The sequence below is a fragment of the Vespa crabro genome, chromosome 1 (assembly GCF_910589235.1).
Source record: "Vespa crabro chromosome 1, iyVesCrab1.2, whole genome shotgun sequence".
Lineage (NCBI taxonomy): Eukaryota > Metazoa > Arthropoda > Insecta > Hymenoptera > Vespidae > Vespa > Vespa crabro.
In genome coordinates this window covers 2,677,501-2,700,231 of record NC_060955.1, presented here as the reverse complement: position 1 = coordinate 2,700,231, position 22,731 = coordinate 2,677,501, and the positions used below count along the sequence as shown (strand labels likewise).

Genomic DNA, 22,731 nt, shown 5'->3' with positions numbered 1-22,731 from the left:
CACGAAAAGGACAGACTCGATAAGTTTAACGTGATTTTCACGCGAATCACTATAAAAAATTACCAACAGTACGAGCAAGTACAGCTGTTAGAAAGGGACCTCGTTTTTGGTCCCATAAGTTCTCCGATCTACGTGTGTTACTATAGCAACACTGAGAATTGTTACCCATTGGTCCATGGATGGTATGTCAGTGGTTCTCAAAATTTTTCCAATAAATAACTAACGCGGGAATTTAACCAATAACGACGTGATTCTTTGTTATTGGATGATTCATTTTTTTTCTCTCTGTTTTCATATAGAAATGTTATAGTATCAGATGTTATTGGAAATAATAAATATTATATGAAATCGATTTTTTTCCTATTAAATATATTAACGATAGTGTATTTTTTTTTCTCTCTCTCTTTCTCTCTTTCTCTCTCTCTCTCTCTCTCTTCATATATATGTATATATATATATATATATATATATATATATATATATATATACAATGTAATAATATACGTCTTATTAGAAGTTTATAATTTGGTATTGTTTACTTTTCCTTTCAGATCAAATATTTGGAACAGATTAAGTGGTTCGATAGTTCATCCGATATCAATAATTAAAATTTGTCATATAGCTGTTTTTTTTTCCTCGTACAATGTATTCGTGGTCATTTTATATAATTTTTTTACAATCATTGATTCAAACTTATATGAGACAAAATCCTTATTACGTTTCTAGTTATATCTTTTTATATTATATGCAATTTAAATTTAAAAGATTAATGAAAAAGAAAATTCATTGTTTTACGTTGTCGGATAAAACTTTGAATTATTTGATAAATAAACAAATTGAATGTGTAAATGATTATATCGATCCTTACACGTGTATACTAATAAACATAGATGAGATTAATGTAACAATACCAAGTTGGTTTTATTTATGTTGCAAATCATCTTTTAAGAAATATAAAGTATTAGTTGTACCATTCGAAGACACCGAACAGAATGTAATATATGTTTCTGAAACCATGAGATATAATTTGGAGATTGTGTTTCATTGTATAGATTTGAATGACAAACTTTTTCTCAGTAAGTGTAATTCGTTCCAATTCATATGATTAATAAGATGTAATCAAACATTTCAATTTTTATATTTTTCAGTACCTGCAACAGATAATATTGTTAACTTTGCGACTGAAGTTAAAGTATCACTAATCTCTAATCCCTATGATTCTTCAATAAACTTAACGGATGCATTATTAAAAAATTACTTTTCTGAGCCACGCTTTTTAAGATGTAACGATGTATTTAGCATTGATGTAAAGGAATATGCAAAGGATCGTATATATTCCATAACTCAAATACCATCTACAATGTATTTTAAGATAACATCTCAAAAACTCAATGGTAATCCAATTAGTAAAGGTTGTTTTATTGTACAAGAAGAAACAGCACTTATACAAGAAAATAATATAAATAGTTATCTTCCTTGTAAAAAAAGCTACTTGCTTCCAGAAAAATTAATTTTACGATTAACTTATAAAGATTCAGATAATAATTATTACCTTAAAACTTATCCATCAGTGCTAGTAGAATCTTCAAACTCTTTAAAAGACTGTATTGTACCATTTATGAAATCTGGTGAGAATTATATTATTGTTATTGTTTTGTATACATATGTATTTTTTAGGATACAGTGAATGACATTTTTTTGTTTTGTTTTATAGATATCCAGTTACATATAAAACCTGTATTTCTTTTAATTGGATCACCAGGCTCTGCAATTCATGAGATAGTAAAAATTACTTCGGAAACAATGGGCTTACATTTACTTAATATAGATTTTGGAGAAGTCCAAGCTTTAACATCAGCACAAACTGAAGCCAAATTACGTATTTTGATGCACAATGCCAACAAATCTGCACCATGTATACTTTGCTTGAATAATATTCAGGTATTTGAAATGTTTTCTATGCATTACATATATTAATTTTTTACATGTTATTAAAAAAAAAAAAAAAAAAAAAGAAAAAAAAAAAAAATATTATTTATATAGATCTTTGGTAAAACATTTGAAGGGCAGAAAGATGAAAGAATTATATCTGCTTTTGCAAGAGAAATAAACGATCTTTATAGCAAGACACTAAATTATCCTGTTATAATAATAGCCACTTCGGATGGGTCTGAGATTCCTGGAGAGTTACATAGAATATTTACGGAAACAATTAACTTGGAAAGTTTAGATCGTCAAAAGCGAATGGATATTATAAAATGGCAGTTAGCGTGTCAAAGAATAAATTATGATGCAGATTTATTAAACATAGCAGAATTATGTTCTGATTTTCAATACAAAGATTTAATTGCTTTGACATTACATACTATAAAAATATATTGCAAAAGAACAAAGCAATATTCTGAGCATTCCATAACACTAACAAAGGATGACTTTGTTGAAGCTTATAGTAATGTTATTTTAATATAATGTTATTTTATAACATTTATTATCTTTTTCAGTTTATTTAATAGAAAAATTTTTAATAAAATTTTAATTTCATTTTCAGAATATATCCAATCAATAAATATGGATAGCAAAGGAATGCCACGTATACCAGAAGTATATTGGAATGATATAGGTGGCTTAGAAAATTTAAAACACGAGATCACTCGTAGAATTCGTTTACCCATGTTAAGTAGTTTTAATTTTGGACAATCCGGCTTACTTTTATACGGTCCACCTGGAACAGGAAAAACTCTTCTTGCTAAGGCAGTTGCAACTGAATATCAGCTTCACTTTTTATCTGTTAAAGGTCCTGAAGTTTTAAATATGTATGTTGGACAAAGTGAACAAAATGTTAGACAAGGTAAAAACAATTTATATAACGATATAAAATAATATAATTAATTTGAATTATTATTAATTATCTTTGTAGTATTTGAAAGGGCACGCTCTGCAGCACCATGCATCATTTTCTTTGATGAATTAGATTCGCTGGCTCCTAATCGTGGCAGAAGTGGTGATAGTGGTGGTGTTATGGATCGCGTTGTTTCTCAGTTATTAGCAGAAATGGATGGTCTTGATAGAGCAACCAATATTTTTATCATAGGTGCAACAAACAGGCCAGATTTAATCGATCCAGCCTTACTTCGACCTGGTAGATTTGACAAATTATTATATGTGGGAATTCATTCAACTTTTTTTTCTAAACTTAATGTTTTAGAAGCATTAACACATAAATTTAAATTTTTAAATCATGGAAGAGAGTTGATACAACTTATAATAGATTTACCCATTAATCTTACTGGTGCTGATTTATATTCTATTTGTTCTAATGCTTGGCTAAATGCTGCTCGTAGAGTTCTTAATACTATTAATAATATGCAGGATAATTTAACTAAAGAAAATTATCTTACACATATTCCTGAACAATTTAGTCATGTAACTGTCGAATTATTAGATTTTAAGGAAGCAATAAATAATTGGAGTCCATCTGTTAGTGAAGAAGAAATGCGAAGGTATGAAAAAATGCAAAAAGAATTTTCTTCTAGACAAGTATTAACTGTCAATATGTAAAGATAGATTTTGTACATATGTATATTTTACAATGAAAACAATGGAAACATTTCACTATATTTTCTATTTAATATTCTAACACAAGATCGTATACTTGATAATAAATTTTACAAGTAGATACATAATATTATATGAACATTATGCTATTTTATTTCAAGAAATATATAAAACAATTTATACATAGTAAATAATGAAATCAAGGAAAACTATCTACATTCTATTCTAAATATTGCACCAATCGATTATTCTTACCATAATTGTGTGACAGAAGAAAAGGAATAATCGAAAAATTATTTTTATGGATCATAAAATTTTCTACTTTGCCAATAAGATATACATAATACAGCATGATAAATATACAATATAGAAAAATAGGGCTGCTAAACTTACCAAGTCTATCTATAAGGACGTATATAATTTAAAGATTGGGATCGCGCGAATTTGCTTTCAAGATATTCAATATTTTAATGCGATATGTAATAGGTGAAGATTTTTTTTAAAGATTATTTTGAAAATATTATCTACCTTTAAAAAACTAAATATGTTTGGATAAACGAATACATATAAACGATTGCATATCAACTTACGTTTCTTTCTTCAAAAATTGCACATGGAGAATTAGATTTTGTTTCATAAATAATATCCAATAAGTTGCGTGTCCATTTGTGTTAAATATAGTTCACGATGTAATCTTTGGTATAATCAAGAGGTAGATTTTTATGGCTTAAAAGGGGGTATATAAGAGCGGAACACAACTTTCCTTTGATGTAAATGATTTTCTTTCTTTTTTTTTTTTTTTTTTTTTTTTTTTTTTTTTTTTTTATAGTAAAAGCACTTTTTGTATTCTAGTATCATAGAAACTTGGTTGAAGAAAGCGCATGCTTGGTTTATACATATTGTGCTATTACTTATAATTTAAAGCGACGTAATTTTTTTCTTTTTCTATTTTCTTTTTCTTTTTTTTCTTTTTTTTTTTTTCCTTTCTTTAATATATACGTAATTGGTACATGATCAATGTATGAATGTAGAATGATGTAGGACAAGTTCTAATTACAAAGATATTTTTCAGTGCCTACAACATTCAAATGTGTATAATATTGAAATAAAAATTTTGTTCTTAAATTCAAATACAATTCTCTTATATAGCTTCGGTAATATTAATTGAAATATAACTTTATGAAATGTGTCAAAAAAATCTTTGCATATATATTTCCGAGAATTATTTATTTCTTTTTATTTTGCCTTCTTTTTAAGTTTTAAGAGAATATTCAAAATATTAATATATTGATGTTTGATATTTCAGTTTATAATAACAATTTAATATTTATTCCTTAAAAGAACCATGAGGATGATTCATTTAACAAAGTTATTATCCAATTAATAATGCCACTTCATTGCCCGTAGAAAATAGTAGTTTGCAAGCGCAATGCTATTAAAATACACTTTATATTACAAAACATCGTCATTTACATTGTATACACGGATTATACAATATTAAATTGTTATAAAAGTCTTAACGCGATATTTTAACAAAATATTTAATTTGATGTTCAAATAATTTATAAATAATATATAAAAAAATGTATAATTATAATAAAAACTAAAGAAGTTCTCGTAACTGTGTGAGAAACTTTGAATAGAAATTATTTGTTGAAATTGAGAAACGTTGAGATATTTATAACAATTAAATAATATCCGTATCAATACTATTTCAATATATGTGCTTTTTCTAATCGTCAAATTAAGTTATTAAAATGACTTTTGATATTTTTTCGATCGTAACGTGTATTTATCATTATTATTATTATTATTATTATTATTATTATTATTATTATTATTATTATTATTATTATTATTATTATTATTATTATTATTAGGTCAACGATGGGATCAGTACAGTTCGTAACATAAAAAAATATGTTACCAAGTAGTTATTAATATATAACTATATATATAAATAAATAAATAAATAAATATATATATATTTATTTATTTATTTATTTATAATATATATATATATATATATATATATATATATATATATATATTCAGTTAGTTGTGCAAACTACATAAGAAAGGATCGATAATAATATAACCCTTGTATAGCCAGTTTATATACTAATCCCAATGTGTAGGAGTTAAAACATGTAAATGATACTTAAAGACTAATTATTATTTAACTATATAACCTTCTTCTGTTTATTGTATATCGATAGGATACAACAGCACAGTCAGGGGCTCTGCATATATTGCAGTACACATATCAAACATAAGTATCACATTTGATAAATACGTTAAACGTATTTGCACGTGTGCACATGATTTGTGCAACTGTCTATCATTATCATCATCATCATCATTGTCATCATCATCATCATTATCGTTATCGTTATCTCCGCACTGAATATAATAATAAAATTATTTTATCTTTTCGTTATTTAAATAAAACATCGAGGAACACAATTTCTGTATTATATTTGTATAGAAGAAAAAATGAATAATGAAAAATGAAAAATAAAAATAAAAACGATGTGAAAGGTCATATAGTATGTACGTAAATGCTTGGTAGGTAAAATTTATGAAGAAAATACTTTGTACTCGACGGGTATAAATAACTCTTTTTCAATAATTACATTTTCATTCTATTTTTATTATTTTGTTCGTTTGTTTGTTTATGTTATTACTTTTGGTTCAACTACCCACCGCTCCTATCCCCTGATCAGAAATCGTCAGTACCAAATTTATCGCACAAATCTACCAAGCTTCTTCTATATAGTACTTCAAAATAAGAGACGCCTATATATTTATGCAGTTTCGTGCTCCGATAACATTTATCATTAATTAACAATGAAGATTAGAGACAATATGAGCGATCGATATATAAATGTTTATAAATAATTTATTTTCATACTAATTAATATTCTTCAACGAATATCATATTGTTTCTTCACTCTCTTCCTTCTTTTTTTTTGTTCAACCAAGATCGAACAATCTTCATAGTTAGTTATCTCAAACGAAAGCATTTTTAGCGTAAGTGTTGCTAAAAACAAATAAAAAAACTAAAGTCAAAGAGAGAGAGAGAGAGAAGAGAGAGAGAGAGAGAGAGAGAGAGAGAGAGAGAGAAAGAGAGAGTGTTATATTTAATAAAACGCAGCAAGTTTAATTGTCTAAAGGATTTTTCACTAACACCACAGAGTCTATATCTTTATATTCAATCTATGTAGGATCTTTAAATACACTCTAATGGAACACGATCAAGATTCGATCGATTCGATATCAGAGTTGTTTTAACGTCACTCTAAATTTTCTGTTTTATTTATTTATTTTTTCTTTTTCCAAAAGAGAGGAAAAACTATGAATCGGTGATTGTTGTTGGTAGTAGACACATGTAAAGAGCTAACACAGACAGGATCCGTAGATTAATGAACGTGTTCCACGTCAAAAGTAATGTCTTGTGGGTAAAACCAGTCATGATCCAGCAGTGGTCGAGCCTAAAAATCAAAAAATCAACATAATTGATCACGCGTGTTGATGTCAAAAAAAAAAGAATAAAGGAAAGAAAAAGAAAACAAAAAAAAAAGGAAACGAAAAAGAAAGAGAAAAAAGGAACAATGTAATCAATTGTAAATTCAATTCGTATATTTGTAGAAGCGAATTTCTTTTTACCGGGTCAAGAGGATTTCGTCGCGAATTCGTGCAAAATGTCGCACGCCATTTCAAAGTCATTCCTTGTGATACCCAAAGCCCTAATCACAGCGTCCTGAGCGAAACCAAGTGAGGTGAGCCTAGCGATATGTTCAACATTGACATTTTCATAAGCAGCGGCCTCTGGTTTGCTTGTTGGACCATTAATATCATCCCTGGCCTTCATGAGAGCAGTTAAACGTGCTCGGTTTACTTCAAGATTGATATTCTTTACAACGTGTTGCCTCGTACCAGGAATGACAATCGTATTTTCATATTGATGATCTTGTTTAGAATTTTCTTTACTGCTACCTTTTGGTGGTCTTGGTGCGGACAAGGGAGGTGGTACTGGTGGTACATTGTTTGTAGCGGTTAACGTTGTAGTTGTAGCCACCGATGTTGATGTTGTTGTTGTTGCTGTTGTCGTTGCTGCTGTTGTTGTCATTGCAGTAGTTGTTGTTGTTATCATTGCCGTAGGCGTCGTTGTAGTCGCCGTCATTATTGTTGTTGTTGTTGTTGCAGTACAATTATTTGAAATGATACGATTTGTTTTTTCTGGTAATATCGGTGGAGTCTGAACTGTGATGGATGCATGATTTCCATGATTTTGTCGTATGTGACTACTACCTCTGACTACTGTGGGTGGTGCAGGTACAGGTGGTACAGGTGGTATCGGTGATGGCGATGATGCTCTGTGCAGCATGTCGTACTTCGCCTCGTTATTAACTGAAAAAAAAATTAATTATTATTGTAATTGGTAATCTCTCTCGAGTAAACTTTTTATTTTACTTATATATATATATACCTAGACAAAAAAAATATATATATACATAATTAACAAAAAATACATTAAAATATTGGTAATACTAATAATAATAAGGATATAATAATAATAATAATTAATTTTTCGGGGGGAGGGGTACCTTTATTGTGTTGACAATCAGTAGTAGAACTTAGAATGACAGTGACATTAGAAGACGGTGGGGGAGGTGCATTTTCTTTTGGAACGACCAAATGACGACCATTTCGAAGATGATTATTTGGCGTTGGTGATGGCGATGGTCGTCTTGGAGGTAATGGCGGACTTGGAACGATTCTTCGAGGTGGTATCGGTGAATTCGTAGGACTAATATCTTCTTCGTCATCTGTATCGTCGCAAATCAGTCCGTTCCTTAGCTCCATTATATCCTAAAACATCCAGATCAGAAGAGGGAAGTCGTTAATGATGTCATCGTTCTAAAAACTTATCCAATCTTAAACGGATCTATAATTTGATTTTATATTATATTTTTTAAATTCGTTAAAAATATACAAAAGGCAAAGAAAAAAATAGAATTTCTTCTTTTTTTTTGTTTGTTTTTTACACCGAGAGAAAAATAATTCAACGATTTTCATTGACTACTACTACTACTACTACTACTATTACTACTACTACTATTATTATTACTATTAATACATTACTATTATCATTATTATTTTTACTATTATTACTACTACTACGATAGATTTACATTTCCAAAATATATTAAGGATAGAATTTATATAGATAAGAACTAGTAATAAATAATCGCATGAAATAAAAAAAAAAAGAGATTATGTCTACATAATGAGAATTAGTTTAAAATATATTTTTCTGTGCTTCGAGAATGCAACTTAGTACAATATAATTTTATAAATTTATAAATCCTCTCTCTCTCTCTCTCTCTTTCTCTCTCTCTCTTTCTCTAGCATTTTTATTCTTTTTCTCTACACTAATCCCATTATCATTTCTTTATTTATATAAGTTCTTTCACAGTTGAAATATTTAGACTTCATCGTAACAATAAAATATGCTGCTGTAATAGATCGATATTACATGGAGTAAGTAAGATAGAGTATTGCATAAAAGAAATTAAATATATATATATATTTTTTTTTTTTAATATTAAAATATTAATATTATTATTACACTATATTTATTATATGTAATATAATTAACTATAATAATAGTAAATTTCTATTAAATTAAATACTAATAAATTAATATATTATATATATATCTATAGAGAGAGAGAGGGAGAGAGATTATATGTAGATAAGTCTTTTGATCGCATCTTATCACCAAAAGCCAAGAGTAGTGTTTGTTAAATGTATCTTTTCGATTTTAACGAAAAATGAGAGCGTGTAAACGTTACAAATTCATCAAGAGCATAATTAATTATTATTACACAAAAGCGCTGAAGGAAAAAGAAAAAAAAAAAAAGAATGAAGAAAGATAAAATATAAAAAAAGAAAAAAGAAAACAAATGAAAAAAAGAAAAGCGAGAGAGACTGCCATAATGCGGATATATGGTGTGTGAACTTACCTTAATTAATAATTTTTTCTAACACGTGACATCTCTCCTTCTCAGGTATGTACATTACCGATTAGTTCGATCATGCAGCGGGCAGAGAGAACAATGGACCCAGTAGATAACGTTATGAAATAAAGATTTCAAAATCTTTCTCATGCGTACACACGATACAAAAACTTTCAACAGCTTCATTTTCTCGTGGCGGATTCTTTTCCGACTGTTCTTTTTTTCTCTTTTCTTTTTTTTTTTCTTTCTTTTTTACGAAGTTTTAGCTTCCCCTTTTTTTCTTTTTTTTTTTTTCTATAGTTGCTGAGAGAGATCACTATGATTATTTAAAAGGAAATGGTATCCGTCGAATGAAAACTAAAAATTTAACGAAAGGGATATGTACTTACAAATATACATATATGTTGTATATAGGATATGTTCACCCCAATTCCTGCCCAAGAAGGTTTGACCAATACTTCAGTGTATCGAGGGTATACAGTGGAACAATACTTAATCAATAATTAATCAATGACGGCCATTTTCAATTTACAATTACTAAATGGTCCAGAAATTGTTCGTTCAGTTGATATATCTATTTATTCTTTAGTAAGTTTAAATACGATGAAATTACTTCCAAATACAATCTAATATGATCAGATTTTTATCATTTAAAGAAAGGAAAAAAAGGGCTTGGAAATTGCTATTAAAAAGTTATTCTATGGGATATCCCTCTTCTACAAGCTCCTGAAGTATGGATAAGAAAAACCTTTTGATACATCCTGTATATTTATATATATATATATGTATGTATGTATATATGTATGTATGTATACGTGTCCTAGAAGTCACACTCTCTTTGGTTTATCGTGATAAAATTATTTTATTTACGATAAAAAAAGAAGAAGAAGAAGTAGAAGAGAGAAAAGTTATTTGTTTTTTTCTTTTTTTTTTTTTTTTTTTTTTTTTAGAATTCCTAATATTTTACAATCGGATAGAAAAAAAAGATTGACGAAGAAGAACAAGAATATGTACGCTAAAATATTGTTTCATTGTGAATTTCATCGAGAAAAAAGAAGAAGAAAAAAAAAAGAATTTTTTTTAGATATAAAAAAAAAAAAAATAAAAAATAAAAGAAAAAGAGAAAAAAAATAAAAACACGGCCGCAGGTTTTTAACATACACGATAAAATTATGAGCCTAACTGCTAACAATTTAGCAACAATGTCAATTGTACAAATAACACTAATAGCTAGGCGTTGACACATTAGGTAACACGTATGAAAGTTATATTATTGTCCTGTACTATTAGAAACATCAATTGGAATTATTATTTTTTTTTTCTATTGCGATTTAATTTTTTCCTTCTTTCTTTCTTTTTTAGTTTTTTATTTATTATTTTTTTTAACGTAAACAACCATTTAATTTAAAAAAAAAAAAAAAAAAAAAAAACAAAAAAAAACAAAAAAAAACAAAAAAAAAAACAAAATAAAGAAATCTTTACACATTTTCAAAATTCTGATCCATTTACGATTATTTCAATAATAAGTCATTGTTAGATCATTATCTTTTCTATTGGGATTTAAAAAAAAAAAAAAAAAAAAAAAAAAAAAAAAAAAAAAAGAGATCTTTAAAATCGTGACATTATATATATATATATATATATATATATGTATGTATACATGTGCTACTATGATCACTGGTATAAAAATCTTGTGATATATTCTTTTGCGAAATAAATAATAAATATTTAAAAGTAAAGTGGATAAAAATTATTCGCTATGAAAGATATATATCGCTAACAAAACGATCATTACACACATTTTTTCTATCGCCAACAGGTATATATGTGTATATGTATATAATAGGTTCTAATAGATTACACAAAGGACGCACACATTCGTTGACATATTTAGCTAATTAGCAATTATTTTATTGCCGATTGTAATGGGTTTTCTATTTTTTTCTTTTTCGTATTCTTTCTTTCTTTTTTTTTTTTTTTATTTGTTTTTCTTTTTTTCATTTTTTATCGATCAATATACATACATATGTATATATATATGTGTGTGTGTGTGTGTATACATATACATATATATGTATATATTTTCTCTCTACATCTATAGTAAATGTATGTGTAAATATACATATATATATATATATACACACATACATATATATACAGTGTGTCTCAATTAAGTCGAACACATGAATTATTTATGCTCTTATAGAAAATAAGAAAAATAAATAAATAAATAAATAACTATAAAAGGAGTTTATATGGTTCAAGAATGAGAATCTGCCGATCATAAAAAAAAAGAAAAAAAGAAAGAAAAAAAAAATCAATTCCGGATGTTTTTTTGAATGCCATTTCAGCGTTCATGTTAAGTGTTAATTTCTCTTGCAAATTAACATCTATACTTCACTATGGCCTTCACCTGATCTCGAGGAAAAAAAAAACAAAACAAAAAAAAAAAAAAGAACCAAAGATCTTGAAAATGACCTCGATGGAATATTTTTTATCTTCACAAGATGCACACCTTGAAAATCATATGAACTTTTCATACAGTCATTTTTTTCTTACTTTCAATAACAGTAAAAATAATTGAAATGTTTAATTTAATCTAAGACTTCCTGTATATATATACCATGTTCTTAAGTTCGTATAATTTTACGAATAATCGGTTTAAAGCTCCATCCTTAACCATACAGAATACTGTGATAGGTATAATCGCATTTATCGCGGATTGATTAATTTTTTATACATATATATATATATACATATATATATATATATATATATATATATATATATATATATATATTTATATATATATATGTATATATTATGTTCTATTTATTTTGTAAGAGAGAATATTATTATTAAAAAATATGATAAAATAAGTTAAATTATTAATGTGATCCAAGGCCTCTCTCTCTCTCTCTTTTTTTCTCTTTGAAATATTGTTATTATTATTATTATTATTATTATTATTATTATTATTATTATTATTATTATTATTATTATTATTATTATTATCATTATCATCATCATCATCATCATTATTATTATTATTATATCTATATATATATTTTTTTCTCTTTTGTTCTTTAAATCGATCGATTCCATTCTGTCAAAAGTTCATTGGGATGATAAATATTAGTTGATCGTAAGAATTTTATATGTAACGAATTACACGTCTCAGAAAGCTTAATTATAGTATATAATTTTTTTGCTTTGCTTTGCTTTTTCTTTTCTTTTCTTTTCTTTTTTTTTTTTCTTCGAAATGGATTGGCAAACTCTTGATAGAGAATAGTCAACCATCCTTCACATTAAATGATAAGTGATTGCCATTTTAATGACGATAGACAACAGGAGGAAGAAATGAGAAAAGTTTTCCGTTGCTATTGAATTTGATGAGAGAATTTGAAAAAAAAAAAAAAAGAAAAAAAAATAGATGCTAATAAAAAAAAAAAAGATTTTATTATTATTGTTGTTGTTGTTGTACTTTTCTCATTTTTTCCCTCAAGTCTTCGCGAGCGGTGTGGCAATGAAACGAGAATAGGTGGATTGGTACAATAAGCCTTGAACGGTACAGCTTCCTAATTAAATGCAGACAAAAGCAAACCTACCTTCGAGGTTGTCCAGGGAGACTCGAGAACAAATCTGGGACATTTTCTTTTTTCCTTTCTTTCATTTTTTTTTCTTTTCTTTTTTTTTTTTTGCAAACTCTGATAAAGGTACAAGTGTGTTCGAACGTAATTGTTAGTATAAAAAAGAAAAAAGAAAAAAAGATAAATAAAACAATAATCGGATCAGAAATGACGCACTCCAAACAAAATGCTAAATCACATTCGCTGATCGATAGAAGAAAAAAATAAGAAAAAAGAAGAAAAAAAAGAAGAAAAAAAAGAAAAAAAAATAAAAAGCCCCAAAGTAATCGATCGAGATAATAAATAAACCAGTGATCACGGAAATGATCTAATTCTTAATCATATAAATTTTTTTCGCCTTTTGAGATATTTTTAAAGGCGCTCGAATTTGGAATTATTTGAATATTATTTTTCTACAACGACAAATATGGAAATAGTGAATATATATATATATGTATATTTATCTTCGACAAAATATAATTCTCTTTAAAGCAATTGTAGAAATTTTAATTTTAATAATAACGCGTTTTGTGTATATATTGTTATATATATATATTAAATTTGCCTTTTAGTATCTCAAATGATTTAAAATCATTTTTATAACTTTAGCCTATAATAACATATAAGAAAAAAAATATATATATATATATATATATTTATTCTTAAAGATCAATTTCTTTTTTTAAGTAATTTAAAAATTTTTTCAATAACGCGTTATACTGGATATGTCTTTTGATATCTCAAATGATTTATTAAACCACTTTTATAATCATAGGTTGAATTGTTCCTCGAGAATTAATTTATATATATATGTATATATATAAATAAATTCTTTTATATATACATATATCAAATAAATGAATTCTCGATCGATCACTTTAGAGATTAGTTAAGAATATTTGCAAGGAAAAAAAAAAAGAAAAAAAAAAAGAAGAAAAAAAAAAAAAGAGTTGCGCGAGTAACTTTGATTAAGATTGTAGTAAAATTGGTCCCCTTATTTTTTCTTTTTTGTTAACTTTTTCTTTCTTTCTTATTTTCTTTCTTTTTTTTTTTGTATTCGATACAACAATTGGTCGAGATGCCTTAGATTTTTTTACTATGCCTTAATCACTTTCGAGATAACGTTTTTGTATATATCTTCTCATAATCAATCTAAATCCGATGAAACATGAGAGAGATCTATTTATACTCGAGATCATGAAATGCATTATATATATATATATAAAAGTTATATATATATATACATATATATATATATATATATAACTTAATATATATATAAATAAATATATATATAACTGGTCAGGCATATCCTTGAAAGTAAGGCTTACTGTGTTTTGGGAGATTTGTTATACACAGAGCACATTTAATAAGGAGGGGGTGGTAGGTGCTACTCCTAGTCGGATACCTCGGTGTCGGGGTCGAGATCCCGCGTGGGGGTTGATGCGTTGTTAGCTGACGCTGAATGTACTCCAGGTCGATGTGTTCTTCGAGGATCGAATGGATCCACTACGATTTGTTCGGTACCCTTGATCTCTGCTCGACAGAATGGGCAACCTTGCCCTTCCGAATCCTATAGAGATCATTAAGAAGAAATTTACAATAACAATATATTCATCATAATTATATCTATATCAATAATTGTTTTATCTTTTATTCGTACATTGGCTTGTTCGAAAGATTCGTGACTATTGCTTCTATGAACGTATGTAAATGTTCCTAGGTAGGTGAAAAGTTCCTAGGGTGATTTTAAAAATTGTTTACTCTTTTTCAAGATTTTCTAAACTGATTTCTTTCAATTTCTAAAAAATTCAAGTTAGACTTGTAAAATTAATTAGATTAAAAAATTATCCCATAAAGAAATCTTGAAAAAATTTTTGCATTTATTTTGTGCATATATTGAAATATAATTCAAAATATTTGCAGATAAAGTCTTTATAGATATATATATATATATATATTTTTTTTTTCTTTTCTTTCTTTCGAATGTAGCGATCCATTAGAATTTTTTCATTGAAGATCAGCACGAACTTTCTGGACAACTCAATATAATCGATTACTTTGACGATTTAACATTGAATATTTTGTTATCACATGTAAGAGATATAATAAAATATAAAATACTGCTACCTGCCAAGCTGTAAGACACGGAGTACAAAGTAGATGTCCACAAGGTTCTATCCTAACATCCTTATCATGCTCCGCACAAATCTTACACAATTGGAATGTGCTACCCATTTCACAATAAAGTTCATATTGTTCCGCAGTAACTTTTATGTGTTCTTCGGGTGTTGGTTGTACAGCCCATGTTAAATCTGGATTTATGTTACGTCCATCAGGATATAAATAACTGAAAGAACGTTTTCCATTCATATAAAGTTGATTATTTCTTTCTAAGAAAATTTTCATGTCATTTCTTTTTTTTTTTTTTTTTTTTTTTTTTATATTATTCATTATTATTATTATTATTATTATTACTTTTTTTTTTTACTTTTTAAATGATTCCATCGTTTGTCATCTTTACTTACAAGCCTTCCCTATAACCATCTAAAAGTGCTTGACAAAGACTCTTGTTGTGTGGTATAGTCTGAAGTATATCTCCGTCTGATGTAACATATCCGATCGCCCATTGACCTAATCTTGTGCAACTTAATCGAAACACGTAACTTCCAGGTTTGGTGATACAATATTTTTGTAAACGTGCCTTTACTTCATCGTACGTGAGAAAGGCAACGTAACCGGGATGTGCCACAGCCAAGATTTTCCAATTGCGTAGGAGCGTCGACCATGGTTGAAATAATCTTTTCATTAGACGGCAGAGAGATAGAGAGAGATAGAGAGAGAGAGAGAGAAAGGGAGAAAAAACAAAAAAACACATATATTTTATTAAAAATTAAACGATAAATATTTTTTAACATGTATATGGAATTTTTAATTTACCTTGTAAATACGTCGAATTCAAAATTGGAAATGTAGTCGTTGCACGTAAGGTCTATCGTCGATTTCAATGCCATTGCTTGTAATCCAGAACTTATCGGATGTACTTGATTTAATTCGTGTCTAAATACCTTCCATGGTACCAAAGTACTGTAAAAATAAAATACGATATTTTTTTCTTATTTTTTCTTATTTTATTTTATATATATATATATATAAATAATTTTCTTAATTATAATCTTCTTAATTACATAATCCATAATTCTCTTATTGCAATTGTATAGGTTGAGTTAAAAGTTCTTACTTGATTTAAAAACAAAATTTTTTTTTTTTTAATTTTCTAGTCTTCAGATCAATATATTTTTTTTTCTTTTTATTTTTTTATTTTTAGATTATAAAATTAGCAAGCTCAGCTACAAGCCTAATTACTATTCTAAAAAGTGAGAAAGTCAAAGAGAGAGAGAGAGAGTGAGAGAAAGAGTAACTGATTTTTAATATCGTTTAAGAACTTTTGCTTCATCCTGTATAAACAAAAAAAAAACAAAAAAAAAGAAAAAGAAAATACAATTTTCTTGCCACCATTATCTACTCTCAACCCTCCTCCTTCAAATAAAATCTATTTTTAAATGAAAAAAAGAAAAAAGAAAGAAAAAATATTTTTAATATAACAGGAATGTATTCAAATATTCTGATATTCCATTTATAATAATAATTTTGAAAATGAAAACCTTCAAAGCCCAAAGAGTATTTTTAAAATAATCGTATAAAAAACGAAATAATTCGTTAGAAATTCAAAGTAAATGATGGACTACGATATGACGCATTCTAATTTGCATCATATTCTTGGATATTTAATAAGACATTGTTTCGTAACTTGAGCATCCTTGATATGTAATACGAGAGTCCTTGAAGGTTTGCAATATGTTTCTACGTTTTATTTTCTCATGCTTTACAACAGTTGGTGTCCATTATGATAAATATTTTAAGTTTCGATCGAAACGTATTGTAAGAGCAAAGTGTGATCAAAGAAAATGTTATATCAGATATCCAATCTAACCTCAAAATATTACTTTTGATAAATATTTCGAAATGTTCGAATTATTGTAATTTCTTTTCCTTTTCTTTTTTTGTTTTTTGATGATGAATTTTTTTGTTTATGTATTTATAAAAAGAAAAAAAAAATAATATTGAAAAAGAAACGAAAAAGGAAATATAATGGAATACAAAAATTAAATGTTATAATGAATTAATTATTAAATGTAATAATAAATAACAAATATTTTTTATACAGTCTTAGAAAGAAAATAATTTTCTGCGAATCGTTTACATCGATTCGACGAGAATTCTTAAAGAAAGCCTATTGTCGTTGGTTATTCTGAAGAAAATTGCTTCGTCATATTTTACAAATGTCATCTGCTCGTCACATATGCCCTCAACATTTTGCAAATCAAATATTTAAGAAAGCATTTTGCTTTTGTCTTTCCATTTTTCAACTATAGAAGAATATAATCACACAAGAATAGAACTCACGTATATTTATAATATTATGAAACATACGAGGACATACAAGTAGTATTATTTTATTATATCATAAAAATTGTCGCAAAAAACATAAAAGAAAATTATAAAACAGAATCGTCAATTCGATAAATCTAAAAATCTTTTCTATAATTTTACTCATTTTTATTCGTTCTGACTCCATATAGATTAATTTTGTCTATTTTCTATAAATATAATCAGAAAAATTTTATGTGAAAATCGATAATATTTAATAAGAAATAATTTAGTAATGTATAATGGTATACACATAGAATGAGGTTAATTATTTCATGAATTTCGAACGTTATTAAAAGAAAAAAAAAAAAAAAAAAAAAAAAAAAGAAAAAGAAAAAAGAACAAATCGATCGTGGATATATTTTATAGATTCTTTTTTTTTTTTTTTTTTTTTTTTTTTTTTTAAATGATACAATTTCCAACACAGTGATTACGTTACTGTGAGAAAACAATCGTCGCGCGCATTCGTTCTAACGGATTCCTCTCACCCCTCCCGTCGCCAAGTTCGTGGTTATTAGACGAAAGTTGCGCATCGGTTCGTCAGTACAAGGAGAGGATTCTGCGTGGTTTTATGCTTCGTGAAAGTGTTGTGATATTACTGATTACTGTTTTCTTCTCTCACCGATATTTTTTCGGTAAGATTAATAAGTTCACGATAAGACGAAAGATGATATAATTTGTTTCCGTAAAGGACAATAGTAAAATTATCTTAAATAATCATGAAAACGAGAATACGTGAAATAGGTTGAAGGACAACCGGCTACAACTTTGTCACTGAAGATAATTTTAGTTCACTCATTGGTTTGTTAGATGGCGCGACGTGTTTCGTTCAAGCTCGGTCGATAACAGTTCCCAGTATCGATGGTTGAAAAATGTTTCCCCAATGTGCATCCTATTCGATTATCATTCGATTGATTTCACTGGATTGATTTACTATTGTCACTTCCTGTCATAATTTTTTTCGCTCGTTTTGACCACCTTTTCTTTTTTATTTATTATATTCTTTATATATTTTTCTGTTTCTTATTTTTTTTACGAATAATAATCTTACGAATAACTAAATACGCGAGAATATTTTCTCATTATATGAAAAAGTACGACAATGATATTCAAAAATGCATGCGTTACATATGCAATACGTATACATATGTGATGTATATACACATATGTATATATATATATATATATGGATATATAAAGAAAGACTAATGTAAAAGCTTCGTCAAACGTCGAGCTTTTCTTTGAATACGAATTTTTCTTTTGAATAAATTCAAAGGATTTCCAAAATGGGAATGAGGTTAACGTAGAATCTGAAAAGAGTTAACATGAGAAATACATATATAGTATATTACATGCATGCTTTACTTGCCCCCTTTTATTTAAAATAAATTGTAAAAAAGAAAAAAGAAAAAAAAAGAAAAAGAAAGAAAAAAAAAACCGCGCGAAAATCTGATATTATACGATTGTAATACGACGATATACACGAATGAAGCACATTTGTTCGTTTTTTTAATGATCGTATAGTGTGTTAAGGTCGTATGTATTGAAATATATAGATATACATACATATATATATATATATATATATATATATATATATATACATTTTGAAAAAATGTGAATTATATAGTGATTAAACAATGGAATATCGGTGACGCGATGCACGTTATCTCTTTGAGAGTATCTCTTCTTATCGGCTTACATCGATATTTGAAAAAGGCGGATGTGAAGATCCTGTTGTATGAATGACGACGTGCCTCCAAATGAGTCAGCGTCTCTCTTCTAAAGAAGTGTCTTAAAAAAAAAAAAAAAAAAAAAAAAAAAAAAAAAAAAAAAAAAAACCGGGTTAAGGGGGTGTTATTAAAATACTGATAAAACAAAGGGGGGAACAAAAAAAGTACTACGTTAGATTTACGTGATTGAAAATTTGCACTATAAATTTCAGGAACATCGTTACAAGTTTAAACTCTTGTGAATGAAAAATGCACGCGATAAAAAAACTCGCATTGCTACCAAGGGCATTTCCACTTCTCATTCGATCCGTAACAGGCACGTAAATTCAACCAATGCATTTTTTTAATGAACGAAAAAAGAACAAGCGTACATATACACGTGTGTATATATATATATATATACACATATCATGCAATTTGTATAGTTTTGAACCCCTTTTTTGAACCTGATATACTTCACTATTATAGAGTGAAATCGAGAACAATTTCAAAACTTTTGTTTTCCCTTGGATTATATGAGGGGAAAAAGAAACAAAAAAAAAAAAGAAAAAAAAAATAAGAAAAAAAAAAGCGTAATCGAGTTCACGAAAGAATTTCACGATTTGATAAATTAATTGTTTGCCAATATTCCGTGAACATGATTACATTATACTCCCTCCTCTTTTCTCGTTTCCACTAACTTATATATCCCTCCCATCCTTGTCTTATAATCCCACTCCTAACATTCATCTCCTGACTGTCGACAGATAAAATAACAAATGCCACGAATTCATGGAAAAAGACGAAGGAAAATGAAGAAAATAAATCGGGGATATTGTGTGTGTGTGTGTGTGTGTGTGTGTGTGCATGCATACGTACGTGTACGTGTGTGCGCATGTGTGTATGTGTTGTTGTTTTTGTTCGACGCAAAAGAAGCACGATGACGAAGCTCGATGTGCGTTAACAACAATGTGTGATGAGCGTGTGTTTATTCCGATTTAAATCCGACGCAACACGTGTCCCGTTTATTTATTAATCCTTTTATAGCTTTTGATATCGCTTAGACAAATATATTTTATTAAATAAAAGAAAAGAAAAGAAAGGAAAAAAAAAAAAGGTTCGATAGCAACGTCGATTTAACGATTTAATCTTTCGCCTCAGTTTTTTCCTTTGCTTTTTTTTTCTCTCTCTTTTAACCGCAAAAAAAAAACAGATATTTTTATCAAAAAATTCTACACTTGAAATCAAAACACCCACATATCTTTCTCTCTCTCTCTCTCTCTCTCTCTCTCTTTTTCTGTTCTTTTTTCCCTTTTCGATCAGATCGTTTTCACTTTGTTTTAATTTTTTTTTTTTTTCTTTTCTTTTTTAGCCGTTGATACGATGAACGGAAATCAGGATTATAAGTCGGCCAAATCGATTTATGATTTCACGGCTAATTCTATTAAAGGCGAAGAAGTTCCTTTGTCGAAGTGAGTATTAGCACTTTTCTATTTTTTCATTTTACTTTCCTCTTTTCTTTTTTCTTATTTTTTTTTTCTTCTTCTCTTAAAACGAAACTTTCTTCTCTTAAGTCGTAAAATTTCATAAAATTTTTCTACTCGTTAATTTCCTTCGTTTCTTTTTCTTTTGTATTTGTTTTGTATTTCTTTTTCTTTTCCTTCTTTTTTTTTTTTTTTTCTTTTTTTTTTAAATCTCATCCATATTAGATACAAGGATCACGTATGCCTGATCGTAAACGTTGCCTCGAAATGTGGACTCACTGCGACGAACTATAAGGAACTGAATGAACTCTATGATGAGTATGGAGAATCCAAAGGTCAGTGAGCAAAAGTTTCGAACATAAATCAGTTTAAACAAGACGAAGAGTGAAAAAGAAAAGAAAAGAGAGAGATAGAGGGCAATGGATCCATTTAAAGACGAATATAAAATATATATTCTATATGTTACTTTTCAATAAGTTTTCGAAGAGTTCAAATTTCTTTTTTCTTGTATTATAAACACATTTATCATATATATATATATGATTTATAATTATATGATATATTATTATTATTATTATTATTATTACTATTAATACAGGATGGGTCAGAAGTTTTTAGATGATATTTAAAAACAATTATTCTTTCGAAAAAAAAAGAAAAAGAAAAAAAAATAATAATTTGGGCTAAAAGTCTCGAAAAAAAGTAATTGATCTTTAAAATCATCTAAAAGTTTCTAGTTCACCTTATGTGTGTGTACGTGTTCGCGCAAATATGATAGATAATTTTTTGTTCTGAATTATGCTAAATAAAAAGAAACACTTAAGATAATGTCTCTTTCTCTCTCTCTCTCTCTCTCTATCTCTCACGTGATATATAAACACACATACACACAGAGTTATTTCTAAAAAATTATAAACAATTCGAAAGATTATAATACATATGAAAGAATATAATTATTTGATCATTATTATTATTTATTAGGTTTACGCATCCTGGCTTTTCCATGTAATCAATTTAATGGCCAGGAACCTGGCAACAGTGAAGAAATTTGCAGTTTCGCCGATAAACAAAAGGTAATCGATCTTCCGATTGAAATTATTTAGTTATAAGATATTTTAGAAATATTATACATATAATTCTTTCTAATGGCACGTTTAAATTTCAAGTCACATAATTTTATTATATAATATATAATATATAATAATAATAATAATAATAATAATAATAATAATAATAATAATAATAATAATAATAATAATAATGTTAATTCTTATTTGATTTTTTGTTGGAAAATTAATTATTTATTAGCTCATATCATAAAAGTTTCGTTTTTATCAGTCATAAATAATATTTAATACAGTATATCATAGTTATACTAATTAAATATAATAATATACAAAAAATAAAATATATATGTATGTATATGTATGCATATATATATAAAATATAGTTATAGAATAAGTCAAACGTTAGATAAGATTAAAATAAAATAAATAATAAATAAATGAATAAATAAAATGATTTTTATTAATATAGCTGTGCGTTTTGTCTTAGGTGAAATTCGATTTGTTCGAAAAAATCGACGTTAATGGTGATAATACTCATCCTTTATGGAAATATTTGAAAAAGGAACAAGGTGGTACTTTCGGGAATTTTATCAAATGGAATTTCACAAAGTTCATCGTTAACAAAGAAGGACAAGTCGTCGAACGTCATGGTCCTAACGTAGATCCTAGCAAATTGAAGGAAAATCTCGAGAAATATTTTTAATAATTGAATAATAAAAACCATGTATAACGATATATCATATCGAATATTAATAATAGACTTAGGT

General features: G+C 27.2%; 3 protein-coding genes across 8 annotated transcripts in view; 2 read left to right on the top strand and 1 right to left on the bottom strand.

The window, feature by feature from the left end:
• The first annotated feature begins 90 nt into the window (after positions 1-90).
• On the top strand, positions 91-4,686 carry LOC124429091 (peroxisome assembly factor 2). 4 transcript variants are annotated; one of them, XM_046973922.1, is made up of 7 exons: positions 91-182; positions 552-1,076; positions 1,149-1,628; positions 1,715-1,941; positions 2,044-2,449; positions 2,549-2,848; positions 2,918-4,686. In XM_046973922.1, exons 2-7 carry the CDS (start codon positions 644-646, stop codon positions 3,556-3,558), a joined length of 2,487 nt encoding a protein of 828 aa, XP_046829878.1. In that variant the 5' UTR covers positions 91-182; positions 552-643; the 3' UTR covers positions 3,559-4,686. The 4 variants fall into 4 exon arrangements, with proteins under 4 accessions (XP_046829878.1, XP_046829887.1, XP_046829903.1 ...); XM_046973931.1 differs by lacking the exon at positions 91-182 and adding an exon at positions 271-383; XM_046973947.1 differs by lacking the exon at positions 91-182 and having other exon boundaries at positions 500-1,076; positions 1,149-1,394; positions 1,503-1,628.
• Positions 4,687-5,727: 1,041 nt separating this feature from the next.
• The window catches only part of LOC124429110 (E3 ubiquitin-protein ligase CBL-B-B), a 50,832-nt gene continuing 33,828 nt past the window's right edge, over positions 5,728-22,731 (bottom strand). Inside the window, exons 2-8 of one of the 2 annotated variants that reach the window (XM_046973956.1) lie at positions 16,151-16,297; positions 15,739-16,011; positions 15,338-15,560; positions 14,619-14,783; positions 8,166-8,430; positions 7,225-7,968; positions 5,728-7,049 (exon numbers count right to left, since the gene is read on the bottom strand). In XM_046973956.1, coding sequence (XP_046829912.1) covers positions 7,229-7,968; positions 8,166-8,430; positions 14,619-14,783; positions 15,338-15,560; positions 15,739-16,011; positions 16,151-16,297 — 1,813 coding nt within the window. In that variant the 3' untranslated portion in view covers positions 5,728-7,049; positions 7,225-7,228. The remainder of the gene's footprint in view (positions 7,050-7,224; positions 7,969-8,165; positions 8,431-14,618; positions 14,784-15,337; positions 15,561-15,738; positions 16,012-16,150; positions 16,298-22,731) is intronic. The other variant, XM_046973964.1, reaches the window with a different exon arrangement.
• Positions 18,180-22,731, top strand: part of LOC124429138 (probable phospholipid hydroperoxide glutathione peroxidase) — a 4,635-nt gene continuing 83 nt past the window's right edge. Inside the window, exons 1-6 of one of the 2 annotated variants that reach the window (XM_046974020.1) lie at positions 18,198-18,336; positions 19,647-19,750; positions 20,786-20,885; positions 21,123-21,232; positions 21,879-21,970; positions 22,452-22,731. The exon at positions 22,452-22,731 is cut by the window's right edge and continues 83 nt beyond it. In XM_046974020.1, coding sequence (XP_046829976.1) covers positions 19,684-19,750; positions 20,786-20,885; positions 21,123-21,232; positions 21,879-21,970; positions 22,452-22,667 — 585 coding nt within the window. In that variant the 5' untranslated portion in view covers positions 18,198-18,336; positions 19,647-19,683 and the 3' untranslated portion in view covers positions 22,668-22,731. Of the gene's footprint in view, positions 18,337-19,646; positions 19,751-20,785; positions 20,886-21,122; positions 21,233-21,878; positions 21,971-22,451 lie in introns of both variants that reach the window. The other variant, XM_046974031.1, reaches the window with a different exon arrangement.